This window comes from Chrysemys picta, chromosome 1 (genome assembly GCF_011386835.1).
Source record: "Chrysemys picta bellii isolate R12L10 chromosome 1, ASM1138683v2, whole genome shotgun sequence".
NCBI classification, from domain to species: domain Eukaryota; kingdom Metazoa; phylum Chordata; order Testudines; family Emydidae; genus Chrysemys; species Chrysemys picta.
This window is the reverse complement of record NC_088791.1, coordinates 319,650,823-319,666,096: the sequence shown is the minus strand read 5'-3', so window position 1 is coordinate 319,666,096 and position 15,274 is coordinate 319,650,823. Positions and strand designations below refer to the sequence as shown.

General features: G+C 38.7%; 1 protein-coding gene across 13 annotated transcripts in view; it reads left to right on the top strand.

Annotated features, from left to right (window-relative positions):
• Positions 1-15,274, top strand: part of GRIA4 (glutamate ionotropic receptor AMPA type subunit 4) — a 285,358-nt gene that overhangs the window by 260,845 nt on the left and 9,239 nt on the right. For 6 of the 13 annotated variants that reach the window (XM_065581521.1, XM_065581522.1, XM_005289990.5 and 3 more), the window contains one exon: positions 12,625-12,739. The exons of 2 other annotated variants lie outside the window; for them this stretch is intronic. In XM_065581521.1, coding sequence (XP_065437593.1) covers positions 12,625-12,739 — 115 coding nt within the window. Of the gene's footprint in view, positions 1-5,118; positions 5,234-12,624; positions 12,740-15,274 lie in introns of all 13 variants that reach the window. 5 more of the 13 variants (XR_010597855.1, XR_010597856.1, XR_010597857.1 and 2 more) reach the window with 2 other exon arrangements.

Genomic DNA, 15,274 nt, shown 5'->3' with positions numbered 1-15,274 from the left:
TAGGTGAGTTGGCTGTAAATTCCAAGAGTTCTTTTGTTGCTTTCCCAAGTGAGCAACAACGCGTATTGGAAGGCACTTTTCTGTGCTGTTTTCACAGATGTCTGATTCATTCAACAATGTTAGTCAATAAGCTCAGTCTCTGACAATGCTAGAAGAGGAGCCACCTGGCTCCCCCATCTACTGTCAACCACCTTTCTCAATGTCTCCCAACAAGGACACAAATTCAGGAGGCCTCAGGGAAACCACTTTGATACACTAATATTTTTATCCTTCAAATGCTCTAAAATATACTAGCGTATTTAAATGGCTCTAAAATGCTGAGCTATAAAATAATGCTATAGTTTAGCAATACTCCCTTAAAGTGTTTTCAGCAAGTCAGTGTACTTCTGTGTCCACTATTTGGTCACTACTGCAGGAGAATAATATCAGGGCAAAATTCCACCATCATTTGCACCAGGTAAGCCATGGGAGATGCTCGAGTTCAAATGAAGGCAGAATTCCACCCAGGATGCCTACTGCTACTTTATTGAGTGACGTCCAGTGTAAATTTCATCTTGTTAACTACTGCCATGATCCAAAGGCCACTGAAGTCAATGAAAATCTTTCCACTGATTCTAGTGAGCTTTGGACTGGACTTATATAATGCTGCTTTTAACGGGAAGACAAGTTATTCCTTTCCAGACTTGTATTTATTTTTTGCAAAGAACTGTGCAGTTGCATAAGCCTTGTAGACACCCTGCACTGTTCTCTGTCTGCGTAGTTCTACTTTTTGTTAACTGTCAAATACATACCTCCAAATGGCACTAGTAAATACAGTGAACTAATAGCCCAAACCATCTCGGAAGTTTTTTTGGAAATTGTTACTGAAAAATTGATCTTTAAAAAATGTGGCAGTAAGTAAAAATTGAAGCTGTGCTTGCTATTGTTACTGTGCTCTTCCTGCATGAGGAGACATGTAATGGTTTAGCAAATCTCTCCAGGATTCCCATGCTGTAACTATACCCTGTGTGTACCGCTGCTTTAACAGTACCCCAGATCCATACATTGAAAACACTGTACATGCACTCAAAGAATAATGAACTGAGGGATAGATTGGAAACAATTGCAATATACGAGGAGGCAGATTGGGCTAAACTGATTTGACTATTGTGTCCAAGGATTCTGTTTTTCCTTTATTAATAAAATGCTTATGAAGATTTTAATAATTATACAAAGTAATAGTAAGTATTATGGGCCAAATCACAAAGTACTTATTCTGTTTTTGCTATTTAATCCTTACTCATGCAAAAGTCTCATATTCTTCATTGGAGTTTTCAATGGAAGTTTTGCCTGAGTGAGGATTTTAAGATTTGTCCCTATTTTGGATCACAATTTTGCCACTCATACTCATGTTATGTAGAACTTCTCCTAAGTAAAGAACTACTTAGCATGAGTAAGAGTGATGGACTCTAGCCCTCCAGGCTCAAATATATTTTCAATTCAAAGTAATCATCATCGAACCTGTTGAGAAATTTCTGCTTCACAATGACATTTCTGCACCAGATACTGCAGTCTGAGCATAGAATCTCTCTGTATGTTTCACTGGGAAGAGGGCAGCAGTTTATTTACATATTTTGGGTTGTACCCTGATAACAAAGCAATAGAAAGAGCAGTGTGAAACTAACCTGTTTTTACATGGCCTACTAGATGTAACGAGGAATACGATATGTTAGAATTAGAAACAATAGCGCTTAATTTCAGAACAATGATTGCATCTTAAATTCTCATTTACTTCTCCATCCTTTTTATTTCCATTTTTCTATTGTGCTGTGAAACTGTCTATGGATATGGCTAATAACCCTGCTAAATAACCCTCTCATGAATGGTTGGGGTTTTTGTATTTGTGGGGGGGGTTGTTTGTTTGGGGGGTTTTAGGACTTCTATCAAGCAGCTGCAGCTACTCTAAAAGATTATGGAAAACTTTTCCTCACTAACCTTTAATACTTTTAGGGATAAAAGTAGAATACTTGATAAATGAGAATAATGCCCCCCTTCCAGATTGAAATTTAAAAAGGGGTTTAATTCTTCAGTGTCTTTTAAAAAAACAAACGTGTCTATCTTTTATATACAGATTATAGCCAGAAGAAAGATCTAAGTTATATGCACATTAACCTGAAAAATCTTCTGAAATTTGAAGTACTAAGGGCAAAATCCTTATTATTAAGTTGTTACATTTTTGCTCTGTTTTTAGAAAAATTTTCTCTGAAGTCAATGAGAGATCTTTGCCTGAATAAGGACACAGTAAGAATTGATTAATGACTTCAGGATTTAAGGCTTTTTATCAGTCATAACTGAAGTAAATAGAAAGTCTCCACTTACTTGAATAGGCACTGACTGAGTTCTTAGCCCAGAGAGAATACTGTGGACATGTAATACAGTTTATGTTGAAGATCATAAAGATACTTTTTAGAAACTACAAAATAGCAGCTAAACTATTATGTCTATAGTGGTGCCAAGTCAATCTCATTTAAATAATATGCATGATTCATCTGCAGTTAGGCCTTGAGTCAGCAACGCGCTTAAGCAAGGGGCTGACGCTAAGCACACAAGCAGCTCCATTGAAGTCACAGGCTTAAAGGTAGGCACTTGTTTAAGTGGGGCCTTAATTAGGGCTGCTCCTGAGAGGCAGCTCATTATCCCTACCACACCTATTTAATAAGGCCCAGGCTCTGCCACCCTGGCGTTCAGTAGCACTGTCACTGGCACTACTCTTTTAAGGGCTGAGCAACATGACTCAGGTTTGCAGACTCTGGCGCTATGTTAGACCCTGTTCCTGCTGCCATTGAAACGAGTGCGAATTTTCACCATTGACTTTAATGGCAATAGGCTCGAGCCTTATATGTTAAACTTTTTCAAGACCGAGAGTTTGGTTCAGTATCAAGGAAACAAGGCTGCTGGGATCAGCTTCCATCTTGGCCTCAGTCCTGCAGTCCTCACTCAGGTGAAACTCCCATTCGAGTTAATGGAAGCTTTGGCAATTTTATGAATGTAGAGAGCAATCTAAAAGCACTGTCTTTGTCTCTAAAAGCTTAATTAGAAACCCATAGTAAATATCTCTGGTTTAGAAGCAATTGCTTCCCGGAACAAAAGGGACAAATGAACAATTTCAATCCAATCTTGCTATTTATCCTCTCCCTCTAGATCATGACCCATAATTAGAGTGCTTATATAAAATTACATTTGTCAGACTGGCTGCTAAATTCCCCTCCAAGGCTTTATCCACAAAGAACAGTCTGTTACCACACCCAGTACAGCTTATATTTCTCCTTTTCAGTTTCAGGGGAAGGCAAGCAATTACATTATCTGCATTGACAATCTAATATAAATTTAACTACAATAAAAAGAGGAGCAGGTCACATCTGTTTAGAAATAATTTCCAAAATTTCATAGTTAACCAGCAAAGATCTGTCCGGTTTCCAAGAGGGGCTCATATGAAAAGTCATTTCCAGGCAATAAAGGACAAAGGAGATGTTCTAAAATGGGAATTTACCCAATAAATAGGAATGTATCTGACCCTGTGTGAGGTGGAAAACTCCATGAGTTTGCACTCACTGTGTTTCTAATCTGTTCCTTCAACTCTGGAGCACGGGTGCCCCTTTCCTACTGAGCAGAGGGTTCCACCATCAAACTCAGATGGGATCCCCCTGAGATCCATGGAATCACAGTCATCTCTTTGGAGATCCTGTCCAGCTTCATTCCCTCCTGATATCTCCTATGACTCTTGGCAGCAGGAGTCCTATAGGAGCCCTGCTGCCAAAGAATCTCCCACTTGCTGCTTCTCCCAGACCTTCCTCGCAGGGTTCCACATCAGTGAGAGGGACAGCAGGTAAGTCAATGTCCCCACTGAAGTCCTTCAGAATTAGTGATGGGAAGATGCCATGGACAGAGGAAGTCCCCTTCCAGTCCCTGCCCAGTCCCCACCTCCTTTGCTGGTTAACAGGGACAAGCAATGGGAGGGGGAAGTGGTGCTTCCTCAGCATCACCATTTGTACATGGGGATAATAACATTTACCTTCCTTCCATGAGTGTGGTCAGAATTTATTATTTAGGGATAGATACCTGCTAATCTTTTCACAGGGGCATAGGGGAAGAGGAAGGTAGTATGAAGCATCTCGAACTCACCCCGCCCACATACACACACATCTTGTGCAGTCCATGTAAGGGCTGGCCAGAATTGCAGTCCCTGTGCTCAGGAGATCACGGATCCTGCCCCTGTGGACGTGAATGGTGCCCCAACATTAAATGGACTCATGGCTTCCTGCCCTCACCACATCAGCTGGTAGATCTGGTTGGATGTCTAGGGGGAAATATGCTGCACCCCTTAATGGGAGGTAGCACAGTTTGTGCTCCCCACACCCTAGGAAACCCAGCATATAGGTAAAGTATAAACATGTGACACGTTATTTAAACTCTTATTAATAATATGCATGATTAAATATTGATTTAGCTGTCTAGCTTTAGGCCTTGTGACACACATCAATTCATTATTTAAAACCTCATTAACAAAGATATGAGGCAGTGCATCCTAAACAGCTGTTAAGCCTCCAAAAAGGTGGTGAATGCAGGATAAATGCCTTGATAGATTTAATAATCAACCAGTTTTTAAATAACTGTAGTCCTTAGTTTAAAATAGGAGATAGATTTAAAACCTTTATTTTATAGCACTAACGATAACACTGCCTATCTAAAAAAAAAAATCTAGACCCATATTGACCTGTTTCTATAAGTGTTCATATTCAAAACAGACTCAAGCTAACCAGAAATATAAATCCAGTCTGACTTTAATCATTATTTTGCGAAGATGCTCACATAACTCTTTTGGTTTTGGTTCGTAGAATTTATAGAATTTTACTTGCTAAAAGTTGGGTCATTTAAAAAAAAAGTCTGGTGTATTCTGGAAATACTTTTTTTGCCTCTGAAAGTAAGCAAAATTATTTATACTGTCAGGGGGATTGTCAAATGGAAATGAGAGGTTTATTTAGTGTGTGGATCCAGCTTATAAAAGAGCTTAAGTCCTCATTCCTTCTAACATCTTAACAGCTGTGCAGTTTCTTACAAAATATGTTTTATCGTTTCAAGAAATGCTGTTAACCTCGCAGTTTTAAAACTGAATGAACAAGGCCTCTTGGACAAATTGAAAAACAAATGGTGGTACGACAAAGGAGAATGTGGCAGCGGGGGAGGTGACTCCAAGGTTAGCCTCAATGTCACCAAAGCGGGTAAACAGTATGTAAAGTAATTGGTGCATCTGCTGGGGCTTTACCTGCAACCAACCAAACTTCAGTATTGCTAGTCACTGAGCTCAAGATCCAGACAGATGTATGCGATTACTGTCAAAGCAAAAATATTTGCATTCGTTGCAAGTTTCTCAAGTGGAACTTGTTAACAAACCAGTTTAAGCTATGAATTCTATCATCAATGCTCAGAAACCTTCCTCTGTCAAGAATAGATGACATGCGCCCTACGCAAAAAGATACAAGACCACAGCCATCTCAAAGCTAGGTCTAGTGAACAAGCAGCAGGAGACCCAGACTCAAACATGACTCCTCATTTTCTGGACTGCATTGCTCCAATGTGTTTTCCCCTCAATATTAGAGGAAGGTGGAGCAGCTCAGCTCTGCTCCCTCATAGCAGCGGCTCAGGATGTACAGGCTCAGGAATTTTCTATTTATACAAATTTCCATTTCCAGCCAAAGTATCCAATGCACTGATGCAATTTCCAGTTAAAATAGCACACAGTGGAATGTTGTGATACATTACCTGGAAGCTAAAATTCATGTGTATTCCTTAGGAAAAAAGTTAACTGGAAATTGCACCTCTCTCTTATCCTTCGCCATGTCAACAGTGCTGAATTTTAGGCCGTTACTCATGCCCTGGATAAAGTTAACCTACTTTTCCTTCATTTCATCTAAACTGAGACTTTCAAATCGCCAGTCATATAACTTGTTTTGCCTTCTCACATCAGCATCCATTAGGCAAACTAATGTGTGCTGAAATGGCATAGAGGGAAAATTAAGATACTAAAAGTAGCCCTCAATGTGCCAATCAAACACTCTTCAATATATATTTGTGTGCATGTGCGTGTATGGTATATAGAGAGAATACTACATGGGTAACTGTGAAGATACAAGGCTATCTATACTGAGGGGTTCTGGTGACACTGAGGGAACCCAAAATGTTTAATTAGCCTTCTTTACAGTTTCTTACATTGTATTTTTTCTCCTCCCCTTCCTCAACCCTCCTTTCCTGACACTCTGCCCTTGCCGCAGAGACCTCTCCTTGTGCTGCTCCGCACTCACACAGATCTGGTGTCCTAGTCCTCTGTGCTTTGCCTTCCATCCTGCTGCTCTAGCAAGTTTTTTTCCCCACAGCTCTGCTGGCCAGCGGTTACAGTTTTAAAAGTGGTCTTTAGTTTCTTCTCCAAAGTATGTGGACATGAAGTTCATTAGCACTTACTGCAACTGCAGATAACTTCTTGTAAGAAAGCCTATCTGATAAGCCATAAAATTCTGACTTTCCCCCTTTTTTTTTTATTTTTTATAATACTCCATCCAAGTCACCACTGGGCTGAAGTTTCACTCGTGAAACTTCACTGTTGGGCTTTTTAAAAAAATACTATATAATATAATATTATAGAAATGTCATGGAGGTCATACTACACTTGTGAATGAACACTTTTTTTTCTATAATGTAGCTGAATCATCCCGAAAAATCTCAGGAAAAACTTCCTAGCTGTAGGAACAGTAGGACAATGGAACAGACTGCCTCAGGAGGTTGTGGAAGCTCCTTCACTGGAAGTTTTCAAAAGGAAGCTGGAGAGCCATCTGTCTGGGATGGTTTAAACACAACAATCCTGTGTCTTGGTGGGGGTTAGACTAGATGAATTTTGTGATGCCTCTAACCCTATGATTCTATTATCAGTTTGAAATATAAAACACAAAACTATGCTTAATGTTTCAAATCAGTATAATGAGATGATTACCTTAGAACTCTATTTGCCTTAACATCTGTTATTAATAACCCTGGTAGATAGGGACCACATGCAATGAGGTAGAGGAGGGCAGCCGGCAGAGGGAAAAGCAGGATGTCCTAGGATATCACAGGGAAGTGACTGCATAAGGAGTGGCAGGAAAAAAAGCAGTAGTCGGGAAGGAGAAAGCTAGGAATGCAGCTACATGAAGTAAGGTACAGGTCCTGCATGCCCAATGAGAACAGAAAGTGAGTAGGGACACATTGCACGGGGGAGTGTAAAAAATGTGACACAGGGAAAGTTGAGACTGCTACATCACAGTAGGAAGGATGGTGGATAAAGGGAGTATTATCAGGGATAAACAACATTGGGGGGTGTAATATATAAATGCTGCATAGCTGCAGCATCTGTTTTCTTAAAAAATACAGATGCCTGAACTCTTGACTGGTTGATATAAATGTTTTATTGACATTTATCATCTACAGAATTCCTTGTTTTGAAGTAAATCTACACATCCACTAATAATCTTATGGGGTCTGATCCACTGATCCACAGACTGGTAGTCTTTTTATTGATTTCATTGGTCCCTGGATAAAAGCTTTTATATTTTTTTGTTTTTGTTTTTGCTCTCATATGATCAAGTTAGCAGAACATACTGAACAGTACCACAGGTTGTTCTGCTGTACTGCTAACTGCTACAAACAGTAGTTCAAGTTCATGAGTCAGGCCCTTAATCAGAGTCCCTTTTGTGAGCTGTATAAAATTTAAAAAAATGATTGGATTGAGTCCAGTTCTAGATTACAGTATGCTACAGTCTCCTTGATGAGATTAACAACCTCTCCCCCACCATGAAAGCAATACAGCACTCTAGGCGTACCTGGCCAAACTGAGCTGTGCCCTCTGATATACAGCCAACCAGCCAGCACACACAACCCTAAACCCAAAGCATTTCTTCATGGCCATGCCTAGAGACACGCTGTAATCAATTTAAGTTGCTCAGCAACTCTCAGAAGGCTTTTAGATCTTGTGAAACCAGGCCCTTGCAAACTCCTAGATCCAGTCTGTGCTCTTAAACTAACAATTAGTATATAGTATGGCTGTACTAGCCCTCACCATTTTTGTTTTAACCCCAGCTACAAAAGAAAAGGTCTCCAACAATTCAGAAATATAGTTCATTAGTATTTAGTGGTTACCAGTTCCCTTCAAGAACTCCATGTCACTAATTTATAGCTCATATTGACTATCAATAAGATTTAGTGCTAACGTCATTTTTGAAAACAGTAATTAGGTGCTTTTGAAAATAATAACCCAAGTCTTAAACATATGCTGCCACAGGTGTATCTGATAACATTAAACTTGTTTAAACATAGTTTTTGCTATTTAATTTCCATTTCTTTCTACAAAAGTAGAAAACATTGACCAATAACAATAAAACTGGCTCTCTAGTTCTGTTTTCCACCCACATGCTAATACAATGTTCCTCTTCTTTCATTTAGTGGATGGGATTGGCCTTATGACTAATTAAAGGCCTACTCACAAGTGGCTAAGGAGAGTGCTCCTATTGCATAGCAATTATCCCCCTCTTTGAAATTTTGCAGTGGTTTTAGAACTCCGTGCTGTAGTTCTTACTGCTGCATGTGCCCATTAGCACAGTGTTGTATGATATTAAATTAGGATCATTTTTCACAATTAAATTATTCAAGTTTTATGGCATTATAATTTCAATTATGTTACCAGCATAAAAATCAGGGTCTTAGCCTTTTGAAAATAGTTCCTCCCATCAGTAAATGAGTGAAGATGGAACAGGAGAAAATGACAGGAAAGCCAGGTGGGGAGGTGGAAGTTGGTAAAATAAAAAATAAAGAATGTCTTTAATTGCATATTATTCTTCCTGGCCCCTATCCTCCGGTCAGTACTTAAACAGCACTGCCACTGATTCTAAATTGTCTCACTCTGACTGTTGGACTGGAGACTTGGATCTTCTTCACTATAAAATCCTAAAATTCTTATGATATATAGTATATGCAATGTGACTATTTAGATAGTATGGGACAAATTCTGCTGTGTTACTCCAGATTCACACTTCTGGAAATTAGAGCACAATTTGCTCCTAGTACTGCATGTGCAAGTGAAAAATTTATACCACCCCCAACATAAATAATGGGTCACATCTTCAGCTGATGTAAGTTGACTTCAATAGAGCTACACCAGCTTACACTGATAGAGAATCTGGACCAACTTTTTTAACTTGAGTCCCTAACCATGTTTTAAAAAAAAAATCATATTATCATTTGGCAATAAAATGTACAGTATACAGGACTGAACTTGGTGGAACATTTAATTCCAGACGACTTATCCATTTTATGTTTTTGTACCACCCTTATCTAATATGCCATAAATCATATTGACTTAGATTCTGCCACCCTTAAAATCAATGGAGCTACTTACTAAATATGTTTCTACTCAATGTGGGAAAGGTTGGTAGCATCTGAGTGTTTGACAGGTGTGGTTAGAAAAAGGTAGGGTTTGAAGGAGAGATTTTCAAACAAACAAAGGGTTGCAACATACTCAATTCCCACTGAAAGCCAATGGGATTTGGACACTTAACTCTTATTTCTGCCTAAAATGTTAAAAACAAAACCAAAAAAACGTTATTCTTTATGAATTTTGGTGAAGAACTAAAATATATACTAACTGTAGTCTGGTTTTGATAGAAATTTTGCAAGCCTCTAAAGTTCCATTTAATTTTGAATGTGTTTTTAAACTCAGTCTCTCAGATCACTTTTAAATCTTGAGCTTTTCTTCCTACCTTTAATATCTACCTATGATATCACATGTGGCTTATTTAAAGATGGACACAAATACAATTTTAAAAATATCAAACATTTTTAAGTTCCCAAAGTGTCTACAGTATTTAGTCATGTGCCTTAGGAAAGGCTTAAGCTCAAGATGGTGCTGTTTACATAAAAACTAAAGGGCCAAATTCTGTCTCATCCACACACACAAAACTCCCATTGAAGCCATGTGCAGTGGATGGAAGTGTGTAAGGGCAAGCTTGCCTTAGCAGCTGTAGACTATTGATAGGGCAAGTGGCTGAATAGAAAGAGCAGTGCTAGAGAACACTGAAACGTGACCTCTCACACAGAGCTCACTGACTGCACTGCTATGGAGCAAATGAAATTCTGCCTCTATCCTGCCCATTGCAACCGGCTACATAATACAGAAGGCTGGTTAACGTGCAAATGTAATTTTCCCGTTAGAAAGTAAATCATGAAATCAGTTGTTTTTCTCAATGAAAAGAAAACCTGAATGTTCCCGCCAAAGCACTGTGTATGCAGAAGATGCCTATGGGAGCAGAAAGGATGATACAGATGGATCAAGAGTGGGTGGGAAAGAAGAAAGAAACTCAAAATGTGGCAGGCGTTAGGCAGCTTTATGTTCCTAGATTCTGAATGCTTGTGCTGAAATATCAAGCAAAAGAGTGGAGAAATTACTACTGACTCCCCCTACACACAGGTAGCCACTGTTCTTGACAGCTCATATACATAATTCATTAATATCTAGCTCCTAATTTTCATCTTATTTAAACCAGTTGAATCTGGAATAACTCCACTGACTTCCGTGAAGTTGTTCTGGATTTTCACGGTGACAACAGAACCTGGCTGTCCCTTCTATGTATATCCTGTGATGTGGCTGGGGATAGAAAGATTCAAATGGGGCACTGAGCCAAAACATTAGTGGTGTTGGACAATAGCTATCCAAGCCATATTACAATGTCAGTTATGTCACACCTGTAGCAGAAGCAAACAGAGATCATATTAAGAGGCAGCTTGCCAGCATCCCAAACTGCCACCCACTAATTTTAGTTTTCTCAGCCGTGATAATATCTGACTCCACTTGCAACCTGCACAGCCTGCTGCCAGGAAGCCTGACAATAAAATGTAAGTTTAAATACTGAACAAGATCAAACGATATATATTTTTTTTGTAGTAGTATCAGTGTGTTCTGTATGAACTTAGTGGGGTTGAATTTGAAAGCATACAAAGTATTGTATTTGCTTATAGAGATCATTACAGAGTATATGGAAATGTATTGAAGGTAGTCCATATGAATTAAAGGTCATGATCCATAGAGCTAACATTGGAAGCCTGAATTATTATTTATGTTAATATCTAAATATATTTCTTCATGAGAATTCCGAGAAATATAGTTAAATCAGTTACATAAACATAATTCGAGCATGACTAAAACCCTTTTTCTTTTATAGTAATGCTTTTAATAGTGTCATTCATTTCTGACATAGTGTCACTAAACTAATTAATATTTCAGTTGTTTTACAGTTATTAAAATTTTAAATCATGCATTTATAAATTATCATTTTAAAAACACTATGGGTTGTAGTACGTTACATGAAGAGTTCCATCAGAGGAATCTGGTGATACCTTAAACACACAAGCTCAAGTTTTTTATTGTATATCGTTACCAGAACATGTCGATGCTATCATTTTCTGATATCTAAGAGTAGCCCATCTATTATATAGTGTTTCAGGTTTTCTGCCTCCCTCTCTGGTATACACTGTATATTCATACACACCTGCACATAAATACGTATCTATATGCGGGTCAATGTTTTGAGAGGGAAGGCAAATTAAAATTCTCATAACCAATTATTATTTCAGTTGTTTTCAGGATAAACTGCCCCAGTGGCATGAAGGGTGAACATTAGTACAAGACACTGGAGCTTTTTAAAGGAGTTTTGGTAACTTCAGTGTAACTCCACAGCAGCTCATGACGTTGATGCAATGGATTATGTTTTATATGAAGACTAAACTTGGTTGGATTGTCTTAATCAAATACATAAGTAGGAGAGCAGGTTCCAAGCAATAATTTATTATCTCACTGGAACCAACTCACTAAATAAGTGAGATTTAAATAAAACCCAGATTTTATTTTCCAGGATCAACAGGTCAGTCCAAATGATATTGGATATGGAAACATGTACTAAGGCTTGACAGTCATTTTCCTTTATTCTGAGGTTAACAACATTAGGACCTCATCCTGTAAGTTCTATGCATGCAGAACTACTGCTGCAGTCAATAGGTTTTCTGCATGAAGGATGTTTATAGGTTGTGCCAATTAATACTGTAAACAAACTTCATGAGAATTAAAATTTCACTTATCTGTATCACTGTGAAGGCAGTAAATGAACTAGCTATGGCCAAGTTGTATTCTATATGAGTGTGTGCATGTGTATACACACACAAACTAAAATAAATTGAAAGCCAGGAACACAAAAGTCTTCTATCCAATCTCATTGTACTGAAGACATTTTAAATCTCAGAATATGTTGTTAATACTGATAAGCCAATAGTTTTGGGTTCACAGTAATTGCATACTAGTTATTTAAAAATCTTCCCCAGCAGTATGTGCCTGTTACCTAAAGCGATGGAGCAGGTCCCAGTCATATGTCTGTTTCTAAACCTGGGCCTACAGTACATGACATAGCACCCACTGTGGCCTCTGCTCCGTCACTTTGCAATGCGATTCTATGTAGTTTTACTTGAATAACATAAAATAACATATATAATGTTATTTATGTTATTTTCCACGTGAAGAACTCCTGTAAACCTTGCCGTTTTGAAACTCAGTGAGGCAGGCGTCTTAGACAAGCTGAAAAACAAATGGTGGTACGATAAAGGTGAATGTGGACCCAAGGACTCTGGAAGTAAGGTCAGTCGCTGCAGTTCGGGACCTACTGTTGTGTTCACAAAGCAGTAAAGGGAGTAATGAACAAAATGACATGGAAATAAAATAAATAGCTGTAAACACTCGTTAAAGGATCAGCTAAAAAAAATGCTTCCCCCACCCTTCCTCAAATAGTTATGTGCCCCACTTTAATTTAAAGAAGCACTATTACTCTTCCAGGTTTTCAAATGAGGTTGGTGTAAAAAAGAAAATCATTGTTTCTTTCCTTTTGAAATGTAAATCACGTCCCATCTTCCTATATTTTTAAGGGTAATTGAAGAGCTGCAAGGTGAGTTATTTTTCCTCTATGTGGGGAAAGCCTCTTTCCATTAACTGCTGTGCAATTTATCCCTTTCTCCATTTGTCCTTCTTATTTGGGAGATGTCCTAGCTGAGTTGTTTGTTTATATTCTGTGAAGGTGAACACTCAGGCATTCAACACAACAGCCTGGCCTGGTTGTATAGGAGAAGGGCTCCAAGAAACAGGGATGGAGCTAATGTGAATTCTGGGGTGAAAGGGCTTTAACTTTTAGTACTCTTCTTCCTATAACTCCCAGTATATCATCTCTGGGTTTCAAATCCCAAGCGCCCCCTTACCTCACTGCAAGCCCCAAAATTAATCTTCCCTAAGAGTCTTAGGGAGTACATCCTCCCCTTCCACTTCTCCTGGGAAGAAGGATTTCAGAAGCATATTCTTCTGCCCACTTCAAAGCCCTCTCAGTTAATTCCCATCATGCATTCCCTTATTCTGGGAAAGGTGACCATATTTTCTGAAAGCGAAAATGATACACGGCCCGGGGATGGCCCGAGGCCTCAACCCCACTGCCTACTTGCACATTGGGCCGGCCCAAGACCCCTGCTGCCAGTCCAAGTGAGGCTGGCCTGGCCTGAGCCGCTTTCGCGAGCCCTCCCTCCAGCACAGGGCTGGCATTGCCAATTGCCCCTCCTCCCCCTGTACATTCTTCCATGCCCCACTAGGGGTCATACCCCACTTTTTTGGAAAAACTGGGCATTTGTCTAATTTGCTTATGGTAACTGATGATCAGTTGGCAAGAGCAAATGGGACAAATGCCCAGTTTTGCCAAAAAAGTTGAGACAGCCAGGACAGGGCTTAAAAAAGGGACTGTCCTGGCCAGAACGGGATATATAGTCACCCTAACTCTGGGTATCTCAGAAGTTTTCTCCTAGCTCCTCTTTCTACCTCCCAACCTTTGCCCAGAGCCTAAACAGGAATATGAGAGGCATTGGCTGGTTGCTGCTTCGTAACACCAAGAGTGACCCCTAAAGGCCAGAGGGAAAAATTAAAGTGAAAATGAGTTTGCCCCCTTGTTTTGTTCTACATGGCAAGTGAAATTTGAGGAGGGAGTTTAAACCCACCAAGAGCAATGCAGCCCCTACTAAGGCAGAAACGTCACTATCATTATCACTGTATGTGACAGCTTAGGAGGCTTTCACCTAGCACTTATTTTAGGCCACCATTTCCCCTCAATAAAATCTTCCTTCTTCTTGGCCACAAGCATCATGACAACAACTGACCTGCCAGCAGAGAAGAATGGTACAAGCGTATGCCAGCAGCCAGCCACAACCTGGATTCATGTCTAGGTCTCCTGTGCATCAACAGCAGTGTTATCTTCTACTTGTTGAGGCATTAAGCCCACATCAAATAGTGCATCTTTAAATTAAACATTTCTACAAGTAGTGTTTAGTCTTCATCATGAATTAAACTTTCATGCAGTTACAAGAGGCTAACCACTTTAGCTTATAAGACAGAATTTTATAAATATCTTAATGCAAGCAATGTAGTATGTCAAAGTCCAATTCTGAATAAATCCTTGGTCTAGAGACTTGTGCTGAAAAATTATGCACATCATTTTCAAACCCTAAAATACCAGACTCATTAAGATTTTTGCCAGAACCAGACTGAAATGTGCAATAGATATTTGCTCTTTTAAACCCATTAAGGGGAACATATATAAAATAACACCTACTTAAGAATACTTCACTAAAAGGGATAAGTATTGTTTTCTACATTATTATAAATACTTAGAACTAACTTCTAGTCATAAATTAATTTATCATTAAATAATTCTATTAATAGAATTTTGTATGTAACAAATCCATTACCATGGTACCAAAAAGATATAAAATAAAGTAAAAATAAATAAACAGTAGTGACTAAGGTAGTATGGGATATATTTTATGTTAATGAAATGTGGTTTTGCTTTAATTAAGAAAGACAGCTTAAGTGTCACATACTTTAAGTATTTATTTAATTAGCTGAAAGCCAGGCTGGCTGAGTCTTTATAGCGATGCATATCAAAAGTGAACACTATGTGTTAATAAAATTATGCAGAGTCCCATTTGACGTAAATGGATTTTTGGATTAGAAAGCTTTTAAATGATCATCAAATAAATCTAGTTTCATATTGCTATTAAAATTTTCATTAAATAGAGGTAGATAGATCATTGTTTAAAGTTATAAGTAATGGCAGTAGCATTTCACAGCTGTTAGCGAGTGACT